This window comes from Dryobates pubescens, chromosome 4 (assembly GCF_014839835.1).
Source record: "Dryobates pubescens isolate bDryPub1 chromosome 4, bDryPub1.pri, whole genome shotgun sequence".
Classification (NCBI taxonomy): Eukaryota; Metazoa; Chordata; class Aves; order Piciformes; family Picidae; genus Dryobates; species Dryobates pubescens.
In genome coordinates, this window is record NC_071615.1 from 32657974 (window position 1) to 32674804 (window position 16831).

Below are 16831 nucleotides of genomic sequence, written 5' to 3' on the forward strand. Positions count from 1 at the left end.
GAGCAGCATTTGGATGCATTCCCTTAAACCCTGAGGGTGACTAAAGCCCAGCCTGTGAGATAACCTCCAGGGAGAGAAAACTTCACTTAATTTCTGTGCACCCTGAGGACTGAAGCTGGTGCTGATTGAGTCCAGTAGTGTGAGCAGCTTTCAAGCTGTTCCTTTCTCTTTTCTTTCCAAAGAGTTCCAAACTCTTTTCTTTCTCACAGTTTCCAAACTGATCACAAATTGGAAATTAAGTGATAATAACTTTGCACTGCAGGCAGAATTTCAACCCTTTCAGACCAAACCAGCTTTATAGCATTGCCCCTTCACAAGAGAGATGAATTTTAGCTTGCCCACTCTATGCACTGCTTTATCTTGAAGCAAATTGCTTGGTAGTAATTGAATAGTAAAGACTGATCTCTACACATCTAACAAAATGTAAAAGCTTTCATCTGCTTTCCACATTTCCCTTCCTGTCTGGATGTGATGATTATTTATTTATTTATTTATTTTCAGTGATGTCTCCAAGATCAATGAAGGAATAGGTGACAAAATTGGATTGCTTGTTCAATCACTAACAACATTCATAGCAGGATTTATCGTTGGATTTATAAGAGGATGGAAACTAACCCTTGTCATACTAGCAGTCAGTCCTGTCCTGGGACTTTCAGCAGCTCTCTGGGCTAAGGTAGGTTAACATCCATTCAGTGTCAGCCTTTATCTTAATGAGAGATAGTGAACTAAATCAAGATAGCTGTTGATTTTACTGGGAGAATGTGGCGCTTAGAACAGTTATGGTTTCCAGTGTTCTTCTTGGAAGAACAAGTGGATGTTCAGCCTGGAGAAGAGAAGGTTCCAGGCAGACCTAATAGCAGCCTGCCAGTTCCTGAAGGGGGCTACAAGAAGGCTGCAGAGGGACTGTTTGCAAAGGCCTGCAGGGACAGGATGAGGGGCAATGGTTTGAAATGAGAACAGAGCAGATTGAGATTGGATGTGAGGAGCAAGTACTGCCCCATGAGGGTGCTGGAACATTGCAACAGGTTGCCCGGGGAGGTAGTTGAGGCTCTATGCCTGGAGATCTTCAAGGTGAGGCTGGAGAAGGCTCTGAGGAAGCTGCTCCAGTGGAGGATGTCCCTGCTGAGTGCAGGGGGTTGGACTGGATGACCTTTGGAGGTCACTTCCAACCCAAACCATTCTTTGATTAGTGTACATGAGCTCTTATCTGAACTCTATGGCAGTACCCCCACATAGTCTGAGTGTTCTATTTCCAACTTGCAGCACAGACTTGCTGGATTTGAAACTGTTTCTCTCAACAAAGGAAGCAAGATACACAGGTAGAACCCACAGCTGTAACTGTTAAACTCTATTCCCAGGAGTACTTCTGCTAAAAAGGAATAACTGCACCTCCTAAAAAATAAGTGAATAAGTCAGACCAAGCCTTGGTCTCAGACAGATTTTTCTTTCAGAGCTGTTAAGTAAGATTTGATAAGAAATTTTAGACAGATTTAGGTGAAAAAAGTGCTAATTTCCCATGGAACTGGAGTGATCAACTTTTCTAGTGTGGAAGTCTTCAGGGTTTTATAGGATTTAATTTCCCTTACATTCCAAAGCTCAGATAAACCTCTGTCCTGAGTGGCAAAGGTAGGGGTAAAGGAATGTCTGCTCCATGTGGCTACAGACTAAGAGTCCTCACGGACTGTGGCCAGTTAATGGAAGCTCCAGAGCTGTCTGGCTAAAGTAGGCAGAGCTGAGAAGTAACTGAGGAGATCTGCCCAGGGAGAACCACACCAACTGAATGTAAGTAGTCATCACAGCAGTGAGCAATCAGCTAATCTCCTGCACTGGGAGAAAAGGGAGTGAGAAAGCCAACCCTCAACTGTACTGGTGAAAAGGGATTGAGAAATCTCACCCTTAGCAGCAGTGGGTGAAAAGGGATTGAGAAATCTCACCCTCAGCTGCTGAGACTGATGTAATTCATTGTATACTTAAGGATTTTGATATTGACCATTCTGCTCTCATACATAATGTAATCCAAGGCTTCATAGTGGAAGAAAGTAGCTGTGATAAAAGCCATTATGAAGCAAGCAGAGCTCATTCTGCTTTCCTCAAGTCACAATGTTTGATCCTGTGTTAGGTTCTCTCTGCTTTCACTGACAAAGAGCAAGCTGCATATGCAAAAGCAGGTGCTGTTGCAGAGGAAGTTCTGGCAGCTGTCCGGACTGTGATAGCCTTTGGAGGGCAGGAAAAAGAAATTAAAAGGTAAGAGCAATGTTTGCTTACATCAGCTGATTTTGGATGTACTGGCTTCAGGTGGTTTGAAATATTCTTCTATCTTTGCTGTGTCAAAATGGATAAGCCTTCAAAATCTCTGCTATGAAGAGAGGCTGAGAGCCCTGGAGCTGCTTAGTCTGGAGAAGAGAAGGCAGAGAGGGGATCTGATCAATGTCTGTAAATATCTGAGGGGTGGGGGGTCAAGAAGAAGGGGCCAGGCTCTGTTCAGTGGTGTCCTGTGATAGGACAAGGGGCAATGGACACAAACTGGAACCCAGAAAGTTTCACCTCAACCGAAGGAAGAACCTCTTTGGTGTGAGGGTGCTGGAGCCCTGGAGCAGGCTGCCCAGAGAGGTGGTGGAGTCTCCTTCTCTGGAGACTTTCAAGCCCCACCTGGATGTGTTCCTGTGTGACCTGCCCTGGGTGACCCTGCTCTGGCAGGGGGGTTGGACTGGATGACCTCTGGAGGTCCCTTTCAACCCCACCATTCTGTGATTCTAAGCCTTGTGCTTCCTGCACTTTGCGGCAGCAGGATGCTGTCTGCTGCTGCAGGCTATCAGAGGTTTTACTGCATGTTGAGGACCACATGATTGTTCTAGAAAAGGACAGTTTCTAGAAAATTAAACAGGCTGCCCAGGGAGGTTGTGGCTGCCCCCTCCCTGAAGGTGTTTAAGGCCAGGTTGGATGAGGCTTTGAGCTAGCTGGGCTAGTGGGAGGTGTCCCTGCCCATGGCAGAGGGGTTAGAACTGGATGATCTTTGAGGTCTCTTCCAACCCAAAGCATTCTGCGATATGACTGTAGGAAACAGGTTGTCTCTGCTCTAGGATGGGAGCAAACTGCTTGAAACCTCACCCAGTGAGAGCTTGAGGCAAAGCCACAGGAGGAGATGGTGGCATCCTTGCTGATCTGAGCACTCAGTGGTTGTGGTGAGGGTGCTAATAAACCTCTCCATTTCTGCCACATATGACAACCCTCATTCTCTGATATATTTTAACCTTTTATCTTAAGCTAACAATTATAATCTCCCAACCTGTCATGAATTACTCATGATCAAAGTTCAACAGCCTGCAGGTTATTTAAGGACCTTTGAGTGCCAGTCCCTGAACGTCAGTGCCCTCTTTTGACATACACACCAGCTTGACTGCTGTTTGCCTGTGCCTGGCTGCCAGGCTCAGCTTTTTGAGCTCTTAGTGTTATCTGTTTTATAGATCTTTTTGCCCTTTGTGAGTTGTCTTCATCTAATTCATAAAGAGTTTTTTGGTGCTGTATGCCATGGTAGAAGACTGAGTCTGTTTACAACTTCTGGCTTTCTTCCAGATACCATAAAAATTTAGAAGATGCTAAAAAGATAGGAATAAAAAAGTCAATTACATCCAATATATCCATGGGTGCTGCTTTCTTCCTGATCTATGCATCATATGCACTGGCCTTCTGGTATGGAACCACCTTGGTCTTAAATGATGATTACACTATTGGCAAAGTCCTCACAGTAAGTATGAAGGAGGAGATTCCCTGTGTTAGTGAGACATATAAAAGCAAATACCTCCAGCTGGGGATTCTTGTCTGGGTTTAGCAAGAACTAAGTGACCAGACTGGCAAAATAGCATCATCCTTACCACAGAAGTATGCATGTTGATTCTACAGGATCTCAAATCTGTATCAAGCCTTGAGCAAGTTGCTCTAGTGGGAGGTGTCCCTACCCATGGCAGGGGGTTGGAACTGGATGATCTTGAAGGTCCCTTCCAAGCCAAACCCAATCTTGAATTCTGCAATTATTTTCAGCCACTTCTACATTTGTATTTCCAGCTGTTTCTGCATCTTTTTTTTCAACTTCCCAAAGATCAGAATGATGTAGAAGCAGTTCAGTCAAAACCATCATGTGTCTGTGTTTATATCTCTCTAAAGCTGTCTCTTTGGGTTTAGTTATGAATAACTAAATCAACTCCCACCCAGCACTGAGACAGAGGGACTGCAAACTCTGCAGCACAGAAAGACCTGGGGGTGCTGGGTGACAGCAGCTGAAGATGAGCCAGGCTGTGCCCAGGTGGCCAAGAAGGCCACCAGCATCCTGGCCTGGGTCAGCAATGGTGTGGCCAGTGGAGCAGGGAAGGGATTGTCCCTCTGGACTCAGCACTGTGGAGGCCACACCTGGAGTGCTGGGTTCAGTTTTGGGTCCCTCACTCCAAGAAGGACATTGAGGAGCTGGAGAGGGTCCAGAGAAGGGCAAGGAAGCTGGGGAAGGGTCTGGAGAGCAGGGCTGGTGAGGAGCAGCTGAGGGAGTTGGGGGTGTTTAGTGAGGAGAAGAGGAGGCTGAGGGGAGACCTCATTGCTCTCTACAGCTCCCTGGAAGGAGGCTGGAGCCAAGTGGGGATTGGGCTCTTCTCCCTAGGAACAAGTGGCAGAATGAGAGGAAATGGCCTGGTGTGAATAAAGCAATGCAGTTCTCTGCTTAAATTTCTCTCTGTGACCATAAACATTTCTTCCAGGTGTTTTTCTCTGTCCTGATGGGAGCTTTCAGCATTGGACAGACTGCTCCAAGCATAGAAGCATTTGCTAGTGCCAGAGGAGCTGCCTATGCTGTCTTCAAGATCATAGATAGTGTGAGTACCTTTGCCAGCACTCCTTTTCTGAATCACAGGCACTAGTGAAGGATGGAAATGAGTAAGAGTAAATAAAAATATGTGAGGGTGGGGAGACACTAGAACAGGTTGCCCAGGGAGGTTGTGGATTCCCCCTCCCTGGAGGTGTTCAAGGCCAGGTTGGATGAGGCCTTGAGCAAGCTGGGCTGGTGGGAGGTGTCCCTGCCCATGGCAGAGTGGTGTAACTGGGTGATCTTTCAGGTCCCTTCCAACCCAACCCATTCTCTGAATCTGAGTCCTCAGGCAGCGAAAGGAATCTCAAAGCATCCAGCTGTGGGCACAATCTTAATGTGCAATGTGAAGCTTAAAAGGAGTCTGTGCCAGTCTGGAGAAAAGAAGGCTCTGAGGTGACCTAATTGTGGCCTTCCAGTATCTGAAGGGGGCCTATAAGAAGGCTGGGGAGGGACTTCTCAGGCTATCAGGTAGTGATAGGACTAGGGGGAATGGAATGAAGCTGGAGGTGGGGAGATTCAGGCTGGAGGTGAGGAGGAAGTTCTTCCCCATGAGAGTGGTGAAGCCCTGGAATGGGTTGTCCAGGGAGGTGGTTGGGGCGCCATCCCTGGAGGTGTTTAAGCCCAGGCTGGATGAAGCTCTGGCCAGCCTGATCTAGTGTGGGGTGTCCCTGCCCATGGCAGGGGGGTTGGAACTAGAGGATCCTTGTCGTCCCTTCCAACCCTGACTGATACTATGATTCTATGAAATGATCCAAGTACTCTTGCATGGGCACAGCACCATCAGCATCAGACCATCTCATCAGCACAGTGATGAGACACCAAGCCATTGTGCAGCGCGCAGGCTTCAGGAATGTCACTGCAAGTCCTTTCAAATGACATTTACTCTCTCTGCAGGAGAATGGTGCACTCCAGAGCTTCTTGAGGGGAAAAATAATGATTAAAAATAATAATTGAGTTGTGTTTTTTGTTCTTCTTCACAGGAACCTCAAATTGACAGCTACTCAGAGACAGGTTACAAACCAGACTACATCAAAGGCAATGTGGAATTCCAGAATGTTCACTTCAGTTATCCATCCAGACCAGATGTGCAGGTACTGTGAAGAACACTTTACACACATTGCAGTTGCATATGGTAGGAAAACCATCCCATGAATAAAATCTTGTTGAAAATGGGACAACTCCAAGTGGGATTCTTTAATTCCTATAAACCTTCCTGGCCCTTGCAGAGGTTTTAGCCAGGAATATTTGTCTCCTAGCTCCGCATGTTCTATTTTCTGGCCCCTTTTCTGTCCAAGGCATCCCACCCCAGTGTTTGTGTGCAGTAATAACAATGAGACAGGGGATCCAAAAGTCCCTGCAGCGCAGCTCTGTTAAGATATATTTTGGCCAAGAAGGCCACCAGCACCCTGGCCTGGATCAGCAGTAGCATGACCAGCAGGGCAGGGATTGTGCCCCTGAACTTAGCACTGGTGAGGCCACACCTTGAGTCCTAAGTTCAGTTTTGGGCCCTCACTCCAAGAAGGACAGTGGGGCGCTGGAGCAGCCCCAGAGAAGGGCAAGGAAGCTGGGGAAGGGTCTGCAGAACAGGAATTCATGAGGAGCAGCTGAGGGACCTGAGGGAGTTTAGTGGGGTGAAGAGGAGGCTGAGTGGAGACCTCATTGCTCTCTACAGCTCCCTGAAAGGAAGCTGGAGCCAGGTGTGTGTTGGTCTCTTCTCCCTAGTATTAGGTGATAGGAGGAAAGGAAATGGCCTGAAATTGTGCAAGGGAAGGTTTAGGTTGGAGATAAGGAAAAGTTTCTTTGCATCAAGAGTGGTGAGGGACTGACAGAGGCTGCCAGGGAGTTGGTGGAGTCCCCATCCCTGGAAGTGTTCCAGAAACATGTGGCCATGGCTCTTAGGCCCATGGTTTAGTGGCCATGGTGTGGGTTGGTGGTTGGACTGAATGAACTTAGAGGCCTTTTCCAACCTGAACAATTCCACACCTCTTTATCTCAACTAGTTAAAGAAAGCAGATCCAGCATGACTAGAGTAGGATCAGAATCCTTATTTTTATCTGTCCAGGTAGATAAAAGTTTGCTTTTTGGAGCACTGCCATAAATCCAGAGTCTTTATGCGGTGGAGGTCAAAAGCATGGGAGTAAGTTCTGATGGGGTTTTCATGAGAACTCTTTGTTCTGTGTACCTGTTTCCTGTCTCTCAAACTCACATGGTTGTATATTTTTGGTTTGTGCAGATTTCTGCTCCAAGTATGGAGGAGGTTTCATCACAGGATTAGGGTTTCTCCAGCCTGCCACTGAGATTTTGCCTTACTGCTGTGTTTTTGGTTCCCTTCCCCATGTGCACAGATCCTGAGGGGCTTGAATCTCAAGGTGAGCAGTGGCCAGACAGTGGCCCTGGTTGGTAGCAGTGGCTGTGGGAAAAGCACAACAGTTCAGCTCATCCAGAGGTTCTACGACCCCAAGGAGGGCACGGTAAGGTCCCTCCGGCAGATGCCTGCTCCCTGTCCCAACGCTGCTGCTGCTCTGCCTCTGGCCTCACTGCCCTCATCCCGGAGGCCTGGCAGAGCCTGCCCTGGCCAGAGCCATCAGTCAGCAGGGGCTGTCGTCTGCCTGGTGCCCAGGTGACCATCGATGGGCAGGACCTGAAGAGCCTGAACGTGAGGTACCTGCGGGAGGTGATTGGGGTGGTGAACCAGGAGCCTGTGCTCTTTGCCACCACCATCGCCGAGAACATTCGCTACGGCCGGGAGGACGTCACCATGGAGGAGATCGAGAAAGCCACCAAGGAAGCCAATGCCTATGACTTCATCATGAGGCTGCCCAACGTAAGCACAGCAGCTCTGCTGCTGAAATCCTTCCTCCTAGGCCTTCTTGTGCCACAGGCTTCCTCAGAAGGCCTTCCTGAGAGGAGAGGAAGCTGTGAACGTGCAGAGCTCTGCAGAGCTTCCTCAGAAGCTTTGAGAACAGTGTTCCCTGGAGACCTTTAGGTCCTGGCAGAGGCCTCCAAGAGGCTGTTTCCCCTGTAGAGGAAGGAGAAGATGCTGCCGTGGCTGCGGACAGCACCCAGCCCTTTCTCTGCCCTTCCCTCCTCTGGAGAGAGGATTTGCCCCTGAGCGCTGTGGGAATGCCTGTGGTTGCCTTGCAGAAGTTTGAGACGCTGGTTGGAGAAAGAGGAGCCCAGCTGAGCGGAGGCCAGAAGCAGAGAATAGCCATTGCCCGGGCCCTGGTGCGCAACCCCAAGATCCTGCTGCTGGATGAGGCCACCTCAGCCCTGGACACCGAGAGCGAGTCGGTCGTGCAGGCTGCGCTCGACAAGGTCAGAGTTCTAAGGCTTAACTGAACAACTGTGGGCTTCAATTTAAAGACTTCCAGAATTTTAAGGCTTATAAAATAGTGCAATTTAAAACATTGAGACTTGTTTAGACATTTGTCATCCAGACATGATGGTTTGTCTGTGCCACAGTGCTAGTTTGCCCCTGATGTGCATTTTCCAGCTCAAGTTTATGTTTGAGGTACTCATTGAAATCAGGGGTTTGATCTTTTTGTGACAGTTGGGTGTTTTTTTTTTCCTATGAACCATCCTAATATTTCCCTCAGGTCTCCTACAGCTCTGCCATGCAGATGAGCAGATTGTGAAGCTGGCTAGCAATGCTGATGCTGACTGTTGTCCTCCCCAGGCACGGCAAGGCCGCACCACGGTGGTGGTGGCTCACCGGCTCTCGACGGTGCGGAACGCAGACCTCATCGTTGTGTTTGATGCTGGAGTTGTCACAGAGCAAGGCAGCCATGCCCAGCTGCTGGAGAAAAAGGGAATCTACTACAAACTTGTTAACATGCAGGTAGTTTCCCCTCACCAGCTGCTGCCTTGTTGTCTTCTTTGTGCTCCATGCCCTTAGTTAATTTGCGCTGTCAAAAGAACAGGGATTGGACTCCGGGAGAAAAGAATTCCCCATGAGCACAGTTGGACACTGGAACCATGTCCCAGGGGAAGCAGTGGAGTCCCCTACACTGGGCAGGGTGACTCAGCTTGGCAGGGTGCTGGGCCAGCTCATTTCAGCTGCATTGTCACCTAGAAAGGTTAGACCAGATGAGCCTTGGGGTCCCTTCCAAGGTGGCATGTTGTGGTTCTGTGATACAGAGGTAAAAAATGTACACATTGAAAGGAGAAGACCACAGCTTTGGGGAGCAGACCTGCTTGAGCCTGGGACAGCACCTTTTTTTTTTTAAATCTTCTAGGGATTTCAACCTAGAATTGTATTTTATGTTTTCCTTGAGTGCTGGGTTCAGTTCTGGGGCCTCACTCCAAGAAGGACATTGAGGGGCTGGAGCAGGTCCAGAGTAGAGCAAGGAAGCTGGGGAAGGGTCAGGAGAACAGGGCTGGTGAGGAGCAGCTAAGGGACCTGGGGGAGAAGAGGAGGCTGAGAGGAGACCTCATTGCTCTCTACAGCTCCTTGAGAGGAGGCTGGAGCCACGTGGGGCTTGGGCTTTTCTCCCTAGGAACAAGATCTAGGGCAAGAGAAATGGTCACAAGTTGCAGAAGGGGAGGTCTAGGTTATACATGAGAAGAAACTTCTTGACTGGAAGGGTTCTCATAGCCTGGGGTAGGCTGCCCAGGGAGATGGCTGAATCCCCATCTATTGAGGTATTTTCAGGAGGCAAAGATGTGGTGTTGAGAGCCATGGTTTAGCCCAAGGCTTTATAGAGAATGATTGGACTGGATGAGCTTGAAGGGTTTTCCCAACCCAAATGATCCCGTGATTCTACCATAAAGATTTGGTATCTGCTTTGTAGCATGAAACAAAGTTTCCTTTACTTTTATTACCTCATAATGATTAAAGTTCAAAGTAACATCTGCATAACTGATCTTAGCATCATCTCCTCACCCATGTTAGGCTATAGAAGTCCCAGTATCAGAAAAAGATGAGAAAGCAGTCAGTGTCCACTTGGAAACAGAATCTGATGAATCCTTATCAAGAGGCTTGAGGAGACGATCGACTAGGAGGAGCATGAAGAAGCCAGGAGCACAGAGTGAGGATCCTGAGGAGAAAACAAGTACACCTGTGAGTAAATTTGCAGAGCTCTTGGTGAGCTCTGATTCCTTTCAACACAGAATACTAAAATTCAATCCCTTCTTCTGCTGCAGAAAGGTCCAAGAAGGCGGCATTTGAGAGGGGTGACAAAATCATGAGAATTTTGGAAACAGGTTGGAGCAGGTCCAGAGGAGGCCACCAAGATGGTCAGAGGGCTGGAGAACCCTCCTAGATGATTTTTGGGTCAGGATGTGAGAGCTGAGACTGTTCAGCCCAGACAAGAGAAGGCTCCAGGGACACCTTAGAGCAGCCTTCCAGTATCTGAAGGGGGCTCCAGGAGAGCTGGGGAGGGACTTTGGACAAGGGCTCAGAGTGACAGGACAAGGGACAATGGCTTTGAGCTGAAAGAGGGGAGATTGAGACTGGAGATTGGGAAGAAATTCTTAACAGTGAGGGTGAAAAATTTCTTCCCTGCAGGAGTAGTGGTCAGGGATTGGCACAGGCTGCCCAGGGAGGTGGTGGAGTCCCCATCCCTGGAGGTGTTCCAGAAACGTGTGGCCATGGCACCTGGGGCCTGGTTCGGTTGTTGTGGGTGGTGTTGGGTTGACTGTTGGCCTGGATGATCTTGGAGGCCTTTTCCAACCCAAACAATTCCATGATTCTGTATTTCCTCCAAATGTGTGAGTGTTGGTCCTAACAGAATTCCCATTTTTCAGGCTGAAGAGCTACCTCCAGCTTCCTTCATGAAAATCATGAAGCTGAACAAAACTGAGTGGCCGTACTTTGTAGCTGGAACTTTGTCTGCAATTATCAATGGAGTCATGCAGCCTGCCTTTGCCATCATATTTTCAGAAATCATAGGGGTAAGTTGGAATAAAATATGCCCAAAAAAATTTCCCCAAACCCTATGAAGTCCCCAGAATTTATTTCTAAGTAACCCAGCTCTGAATCAGTCACTGCATAATGAGCCGAGGTGTGGATGAAGCACTATTGCAAACACCTGAAAGATGATAGGAAATTTGCAGGGTACTAAAAATCTTGCTGCAAGTTGAATTTTTAGACTATTTTAGGTCTTTTGGAATGTTCAGAATTTTGGGGATTTTTAGAACTCAACTTACACAGAACATGCTCAAATTTCCTATGAATGCAAATGTCTTCCTAATATCCAGTCTGAATCCACCCTCCTCAGGCTTCAGATACCTGCCCAACATAGCTCTTGAGAAAAGTGAAAGTGTCTCCTGAGTACAGGCTGAGGGAGCTGGGGTTGTTCAGCATGGAGAAGAGAAGACTCCAGGGACACCTAACAGCAGCCTGCCAGTACCTCAAGGGGGCTACAAGAAGGCTGCAGAGGGACTGTTTGCAAAGGCCTGCAGGGACAGGATAAGGGGCAGTGGTTTGAAATGAGAGCAGGGCAGACTGAGATTGGATGTGAGGAACAAGTTCTGCACCATGAGGGTAGTGGAACACTGCAAAAGGTCATCCAGGGAGCTGGTTGAGGCTCCATGCCTGGAGATCTTCAAGGTGAGGCTGGAGAAGGCTCTGAGCAAGCTGCTCTTGTGGAGGATGTCCCTACTGAGTGCAGGGGGGTTGGACAGGATGACCTTTGGAGGTCCCTTCCAACCCAAACCACTCTAGGATTCTATGATTGTCAGTTAACTAAAAAGCCAAATGTTTGTGCTTTTATTCTGTAGGTGTTCTCAGAAACAGACAAGACTGTTTTGAGACAAAGGAGTGATCTGTACTCACTGCTGTTTTTAGTGGTTGGCATCGTTTCCTTCTTCACTTTCTTCCTTCAGGTGTGTTTTGGTATTTCACCTCTCTACTAACTGTTCAGCATGCTTTAGAAACAGACCTGAAATGCACAGGAATTGGTACCTTCTCAGCATGCCTCCTGTGCAAACCAGAACTCACTTTTATGGTTCCAGATATGCCTTGTGCTGAATTGATTCTTGAGCTTCTCACCTCTTAACTGCAGAGCTTCCCCTCTTCTTATCAATGTCCGTAAACATCTGAGGGGTGGGGGGCAGGATGAAGGCGCCAGGCTGTGTTCAGTGGTGTCCTGTGGTAGGACAAGGGGCAATGGACACAAACTGGAACCCAGGAAGTTCCACTTCAACTCAAGGAGAAACTTTTTTGGTGTGAAGGTGCTGGTGGCTTGGAGCAGGCTGCCCAGAAGGGTTGTGGAGATTTCAAGCCCAATCTGGATGTGTTCCTGTGTGACCCTGCTCTGGCAGGAGGGCTGGACTCAATGATCTCCTGAGGTCTCTTCCACTCCCACCATGCTAGAATTCCATGAAAGGAATGGCCTGAAAGGCTTCTCTTAAAATCTGACTTAGGTGACCTCAGTCAAATATGAAGCCAAGGAGCTGAGCAGTGATCTTCTCTTTGAAGATGCTGCTGGAGCCATGCTGGGGAAACACTGCAGTACCCTCTGATTTCCTGACAGGTGTTGGGATGCCTGTACTGGGAACCTACTGCCATTTATGAACATTAAACCTTTTTTCACATTAGCTTTGTGCAATCAGGACTGCAACAGTTTGTGCTATGGCTTTGTAGAGGCAATGCACCCCAGATGTTTATGGGCTAGACCCTCACAAGGTTTGCTGAGTGTTGTGCCTTGTCTCCAACAGGGCTACGCGTTTGGCAAAGCTGGAGAAATCCTGACCATGAGGCTCCGGTTTATGGCCTTCAAAGCAATGCTCAGACAGGTACAGAGAAGAAAGGAATGCATTTCAGGCCTTGAAAAACAATTCATTGTAGAGGTGGCATCAAATGACTCTACATCAGCCTGTTATGAGGGTGATCAGAGGGCTGGAGCACCTCTGCTGCAAGGACAGGCTGAGGGAGCTGGAGTTGTTCAGCCTGGAGAAGAGAAGGCTCCAGGCAGACATAACAGCAGCCTGCCAGTGCCTGAAGGGGCTCTGAGAAGGCTGCAGAGGGACTGCTTGAAAAGGCCTGTAGGGACAGGATGAGGGACAATGGTTTGAAATGAGAGCAGAGCAGACTGAGATTGGATGTGAGGAACAAGTTCTGCACCATGAGGGTGGTGGAACACTGTAACAGGTTGCCCAGGGAGGTGGTTGAGGCTCCATGCCTGGAGATCTTCAAGGTGAGGCTGGAGAAGGCTCCGAGGAAGCTACTCTAGTGGAGGATGTCCCTGCTGAGTGCAGGGGGTTGGACTGGATGACCTTTGGAGGTCCCTTCCAACCCAATCTATTCTATGATTCTATGCCTTGCCTACAAAGAAGATTCTTTACATCAGCCTAGAGACCAATTTGGTAAGTTCCACCTGGTTAAGCAAAGTATCCTTAGAGGGAGAGTCTTAAATCAAGATAAGCACAAGGGGTTTTCCTGACTTCCTTGCAAGGACTTAGATTTACAGCCAAGTTACTGTGGCCTGACAAGTTGATGTGCACCAGCAGGATCCCATTCCTTGTTCATTTGCCTGCTTTGCTTTCTTGGTGCCCTTTCTCCCCTGCAGACTGCAGCTTACATCAGAGCTCTCACTTCAGATTGCTGTTTTAAGCTGTGATGCTCACAGAGATTCTTTGATTTGTTCCTTGAAGATCTCTTTCAAAGAGCTCCCAAGTCTCTAACTGCTGTTTGTTAATACAGGAGATAGTTTAGTGGTCATGGTAGTTGGGTTACAGTTGCACCTGATGACCTCAGAGGTCTTTTCCAACCTTAATGATTCTATGACAGAGTGCTGAGATTGTCTACTTTGACCCAAACACTTCCAGAGAATGAACTATAACCATTTCAGCTTGCTTTCCAGTAATTTATGTAGTTATCTAAACTGCCCTGAATTTTGCATGGTTTCTGGATCACTATTTTAGATTTTGTGGGTGGGGAGCCACTGGAACAAGTTGCCCAGAGAAGTTGTGGAGTCTCCAAACCTGGAATTGTTCAAAGGCATGTTGGAGGAGGCCTTGAGCAACCTGGTCTGGTAGGGAGATGTCCCTGCCCATGGCAGGGGTTTGGAATTTGAAGCAATCATAAAGGTCCCTTCCAACCCATTCTAGGACTGTATGAAACATTCAGCACTGCTGCACTGCCACATTCACAGTCTTGTGACACCAGGCTCAGTGCTGGAATGTCCAAAAAGTCCTCCTAAGGAAAAATGTTCTTGTTGTAGGACATGAGCTGGTTTGATAATACCAAAAACAGCACTGGAGCATTAACTACAAGGCTTGCTAACGATGCCTCACAGGTGAAAGGGGTAAGTAACGTTTCATCTGGCACTTGTTCATGGGTGTTTTAGTGTGCAGTGAACATGCTGCTTGGCTTTGACAGACTGGAGAGAAGTCTTGGCTTTGACACCCAAATCTGACTATACAATGATAGGTGAGACTAATTGAGAGGTGACCCTGCACGTGGCGGGGAGGTTGGAGTCGGTGAACTCTGAGGTGCCTTCCAACCTGAGCCATTCTGGGATTCTATGATCTACAAACTGTGGCAGGTTTTAGTGTTGTGGTGGGTTCAAATTACTTCCCCCAAGAGAAAATATCCAGACTAGCTCAGTAGAAGCAAGTGAAGCTGTATTTGCAAGCAAAGCTACAAGCTAGAAATAGGAAATGCAACGAGTATGTGCAAAAGGTTCAATATTGGCATGTATTTACAATCTATAAACAACACAAGAACCCCCCTGCACAAAACCAGGGGGGGCTACCAATAGCTTCTCCCTCTCCCCCCTCATCAAGGGAAAAAGAAAGAGAAGAAAAGCAGAGAGCAGCTTGTTAGTACTTAGCCACCACAAAGAAACACAGCCAAGGTCAGCAAGCCAGCAGAAGCACCAACTAGTACCTGCTAGAGTGAAGAGCTGAGAAGGAGTTAATACAACTATATGTTAGTTATCAGACCAATGGGACTCTTCAGACACTATCATTTTTCTTTTGCATCCAGTGGTGATTTATTTACATTCTACCCACTTTTACTCAAGATCTGTGGAAAATGTCCTAGGCATCAGTCTAAAACTGCCACAAGTGTTCAGCTGTAAATGTAAATCTGTGGGGAGACTGAAGCCAGCAAAATTTAGAAACTGCAGTGCAAGCTGAAGCAATCAGCATCTGGGGAGAGGAGACCTCTGTGTCATCTGGACAGTTTGGTGGTGGTCACTTCAGGACCTCATGCTCCTATCATCTAGACATTTTGGTAGAGTAACACTGGAATAGGTTGTCCGGGGAGGGTGTGGATGGCCCCTCCCTGGAGATGTTCATAGCCAGGGTGGATGAGGCCTTGAGCAAGCTGGGCTGGTGGGAGGTGTCCCTGCCCATGCTGAAACTAGATGACCTTGAAGGTTCCCTCCAACCCAACCCATTCTATTAATTTATTACAGAGTAATTTAAGGAACTCCTGGTTTGAAAACCAGCCAAGCCAAGTTTCTCAACAATGCTTTGAGAATCAGGAGTACTCTAGGTGGAAATCATTTCCCTATTTACAATGCAGTTGATTGAATATGAAATGTCTTTTTGTTCCTTTTTTTTTCCCTTCTTCGTTCTTTCTCCAGGCAACTGGAACCAGACTGGCATTGATCACTCAGAACATAGCTAACCTGGGGACTGGAATTATTATTTCCTTGGTTTATGGCTGGCAGCTGACCCTGCTCCTTTTGGCTGTTGTGCCAATCATTGCAGTGGCAGGAATGATTGAAATGAAGATGTTGGCTGGGCACGCTAAGAAAGATAAGAAAGAGCTGGAAGCTGCAGGAAAGGTGGGTCTGGAGAGGTTCTTCTTGTTGTGCTGTGTACAGTCATGTCCACCAAAGCACTGCTGAGCAATGGATTGCTTCCACATAGAGAAAACTTCATCCTGTGTCACTTCTGGAGACAGCCAGAATCTGTGTAGCTACTCTGGTAGGTCTACAGAGCATAACACCTCTTCAAGAGCAGCTGAAGACTTCTGTTATTAACCAATATTCATCTTTATAAAGGAGGAATCCTGCTTGGGACTGGCTATTGGTTGCCTTTCCCAGCTCAAATCCTTGCCTTTTTTGAAAGGAGTCATCTCCAAAGCCCTAAGAGACACAATGGAGGAGAAGATAAGGCTCCTCGGAGACCTTAGACAGCCTTCCAGTACTTGAAGGAGCCTGCAAGAAAGCTGGGGAGGGACTTCTGACACGGGCTTGCAGTTACAGGACAAGCTTTGAGCTGGAAGAGAGGAGATTGAGACTGGAGATGAGGAAGAAATTCTTGACAGTGAGGGTGGGGAGAGACACTGGAACAGGTTGCCCAGGGAGGTCCTGGATGCCCCCTCCCTGGAGGTGTTCAAGACCAGATTGGATGAGGCCTTGAGCAAGCTGGGCTGGTGGAGGTGTCCCTGCCCATGGTAGGGGGTTGAACTGGATGACCTTTCAGGTCCCTCCCAACCTATTCTATGAAGCTATGAATGGGTTGTCACTATCTACCTGGGGGGCATTAAAGAAGTCTTAGCAGAAAATTCTGAGAATCATCAAAAACTCTCAATGCCATCAAAAGAAAACTGTAAAATGTTTGCTTCTGATATCCAAGATGATTTAACTAACAAGGATTCAAAAAGAGAAGATTCTACTCCAGCAGGCTGTCTTTATTAGTTTAGGATAAGAAGCTGCAACATAACCTTAACTCTTGCTCAGTCCCTCTGTGTGTCTCTTGCAGATTGCCACAGAAGCCATAGTAAACATCAGAACTGTTGCCAGCTTGACCAGAGAGAGAAAATTTGAGACCATGTACGGAGAGCATCTGCATGGCCCATACAGGTATCACCACAAAGAACTGAGCTGAAAGCTCTCTGCCTTTAAACCACAGACTCAGTTACAACCATTTCCTTGGCCAAGTGTTGATTTTTGGTGTTTATGAGTGTGTCTGAGTTAATTACCTCAGGATTAATTGAACCATTTGACATATTCTCACCAAACACAGCCACCAGGCAAGGGCTTTCTTCTTCTGGATATTGTCTACCTAGATTTCCAAAAAGCC

The 16831-nt window shown here is 47.7% G+C and overlaps 1 protein-coding gene across 1 annotated transcript in view; it reads left to right on the forward strand.

The window, feature by feature from the left end:
• ABCB1 (ATP binding cassette subfamily B member 1) overlaps positions 1-16831 on the forward strand; it is a 41277-nt gene that overhangs the window by 15849 nt on the left and 8597 nt on the right. Inside the window, exons 8-23 of the mRNA XM_054161046.1 lie at positions 502-673; positions 2120-2244; positions 3574-3745; positions 4743-4856; positions 5830-5940; positions 7195-7320; positions 7470-7673; positions 7994-8164; positions 8526-8687; positions 9741-9908; positions 10595-10741; positions 11570-11674; positions 12509-12586; positions 14014-14097; positions 15385-15588; positions 16511-16611. Of these exons, the coding sequence (XP_054017021.1) occupies positions 502-673; positions 2120-2244; positions 3574-3745; positions 4743-4856; positions 5830-5940; positions 7195-7320; positions 7470-7673; positions 7994-8164; positions 8526-8687; positions 9741-9908; positions 10595-10741; positions 11570-11674; positions 12509-12586; positions 14014-14097; positions 15385-15588; positions 16511-16611 (2244 nt within the window). The remainder of the gene's footprint in view (positions 1-501; positions 674-2119; positions 2245-3573; positions 3746-4742; positions 4857-5829; positions 5941-7194; positions 7321-7469; positions 7674-7993; positions 8165-8525; positions 8688-9740; positions 9909-10594; positions 10742-11569; positions 11675-12508; positions 12587-14013; positions 14098-15384; positions 15589-16510; positions 16612-16831) is intronic.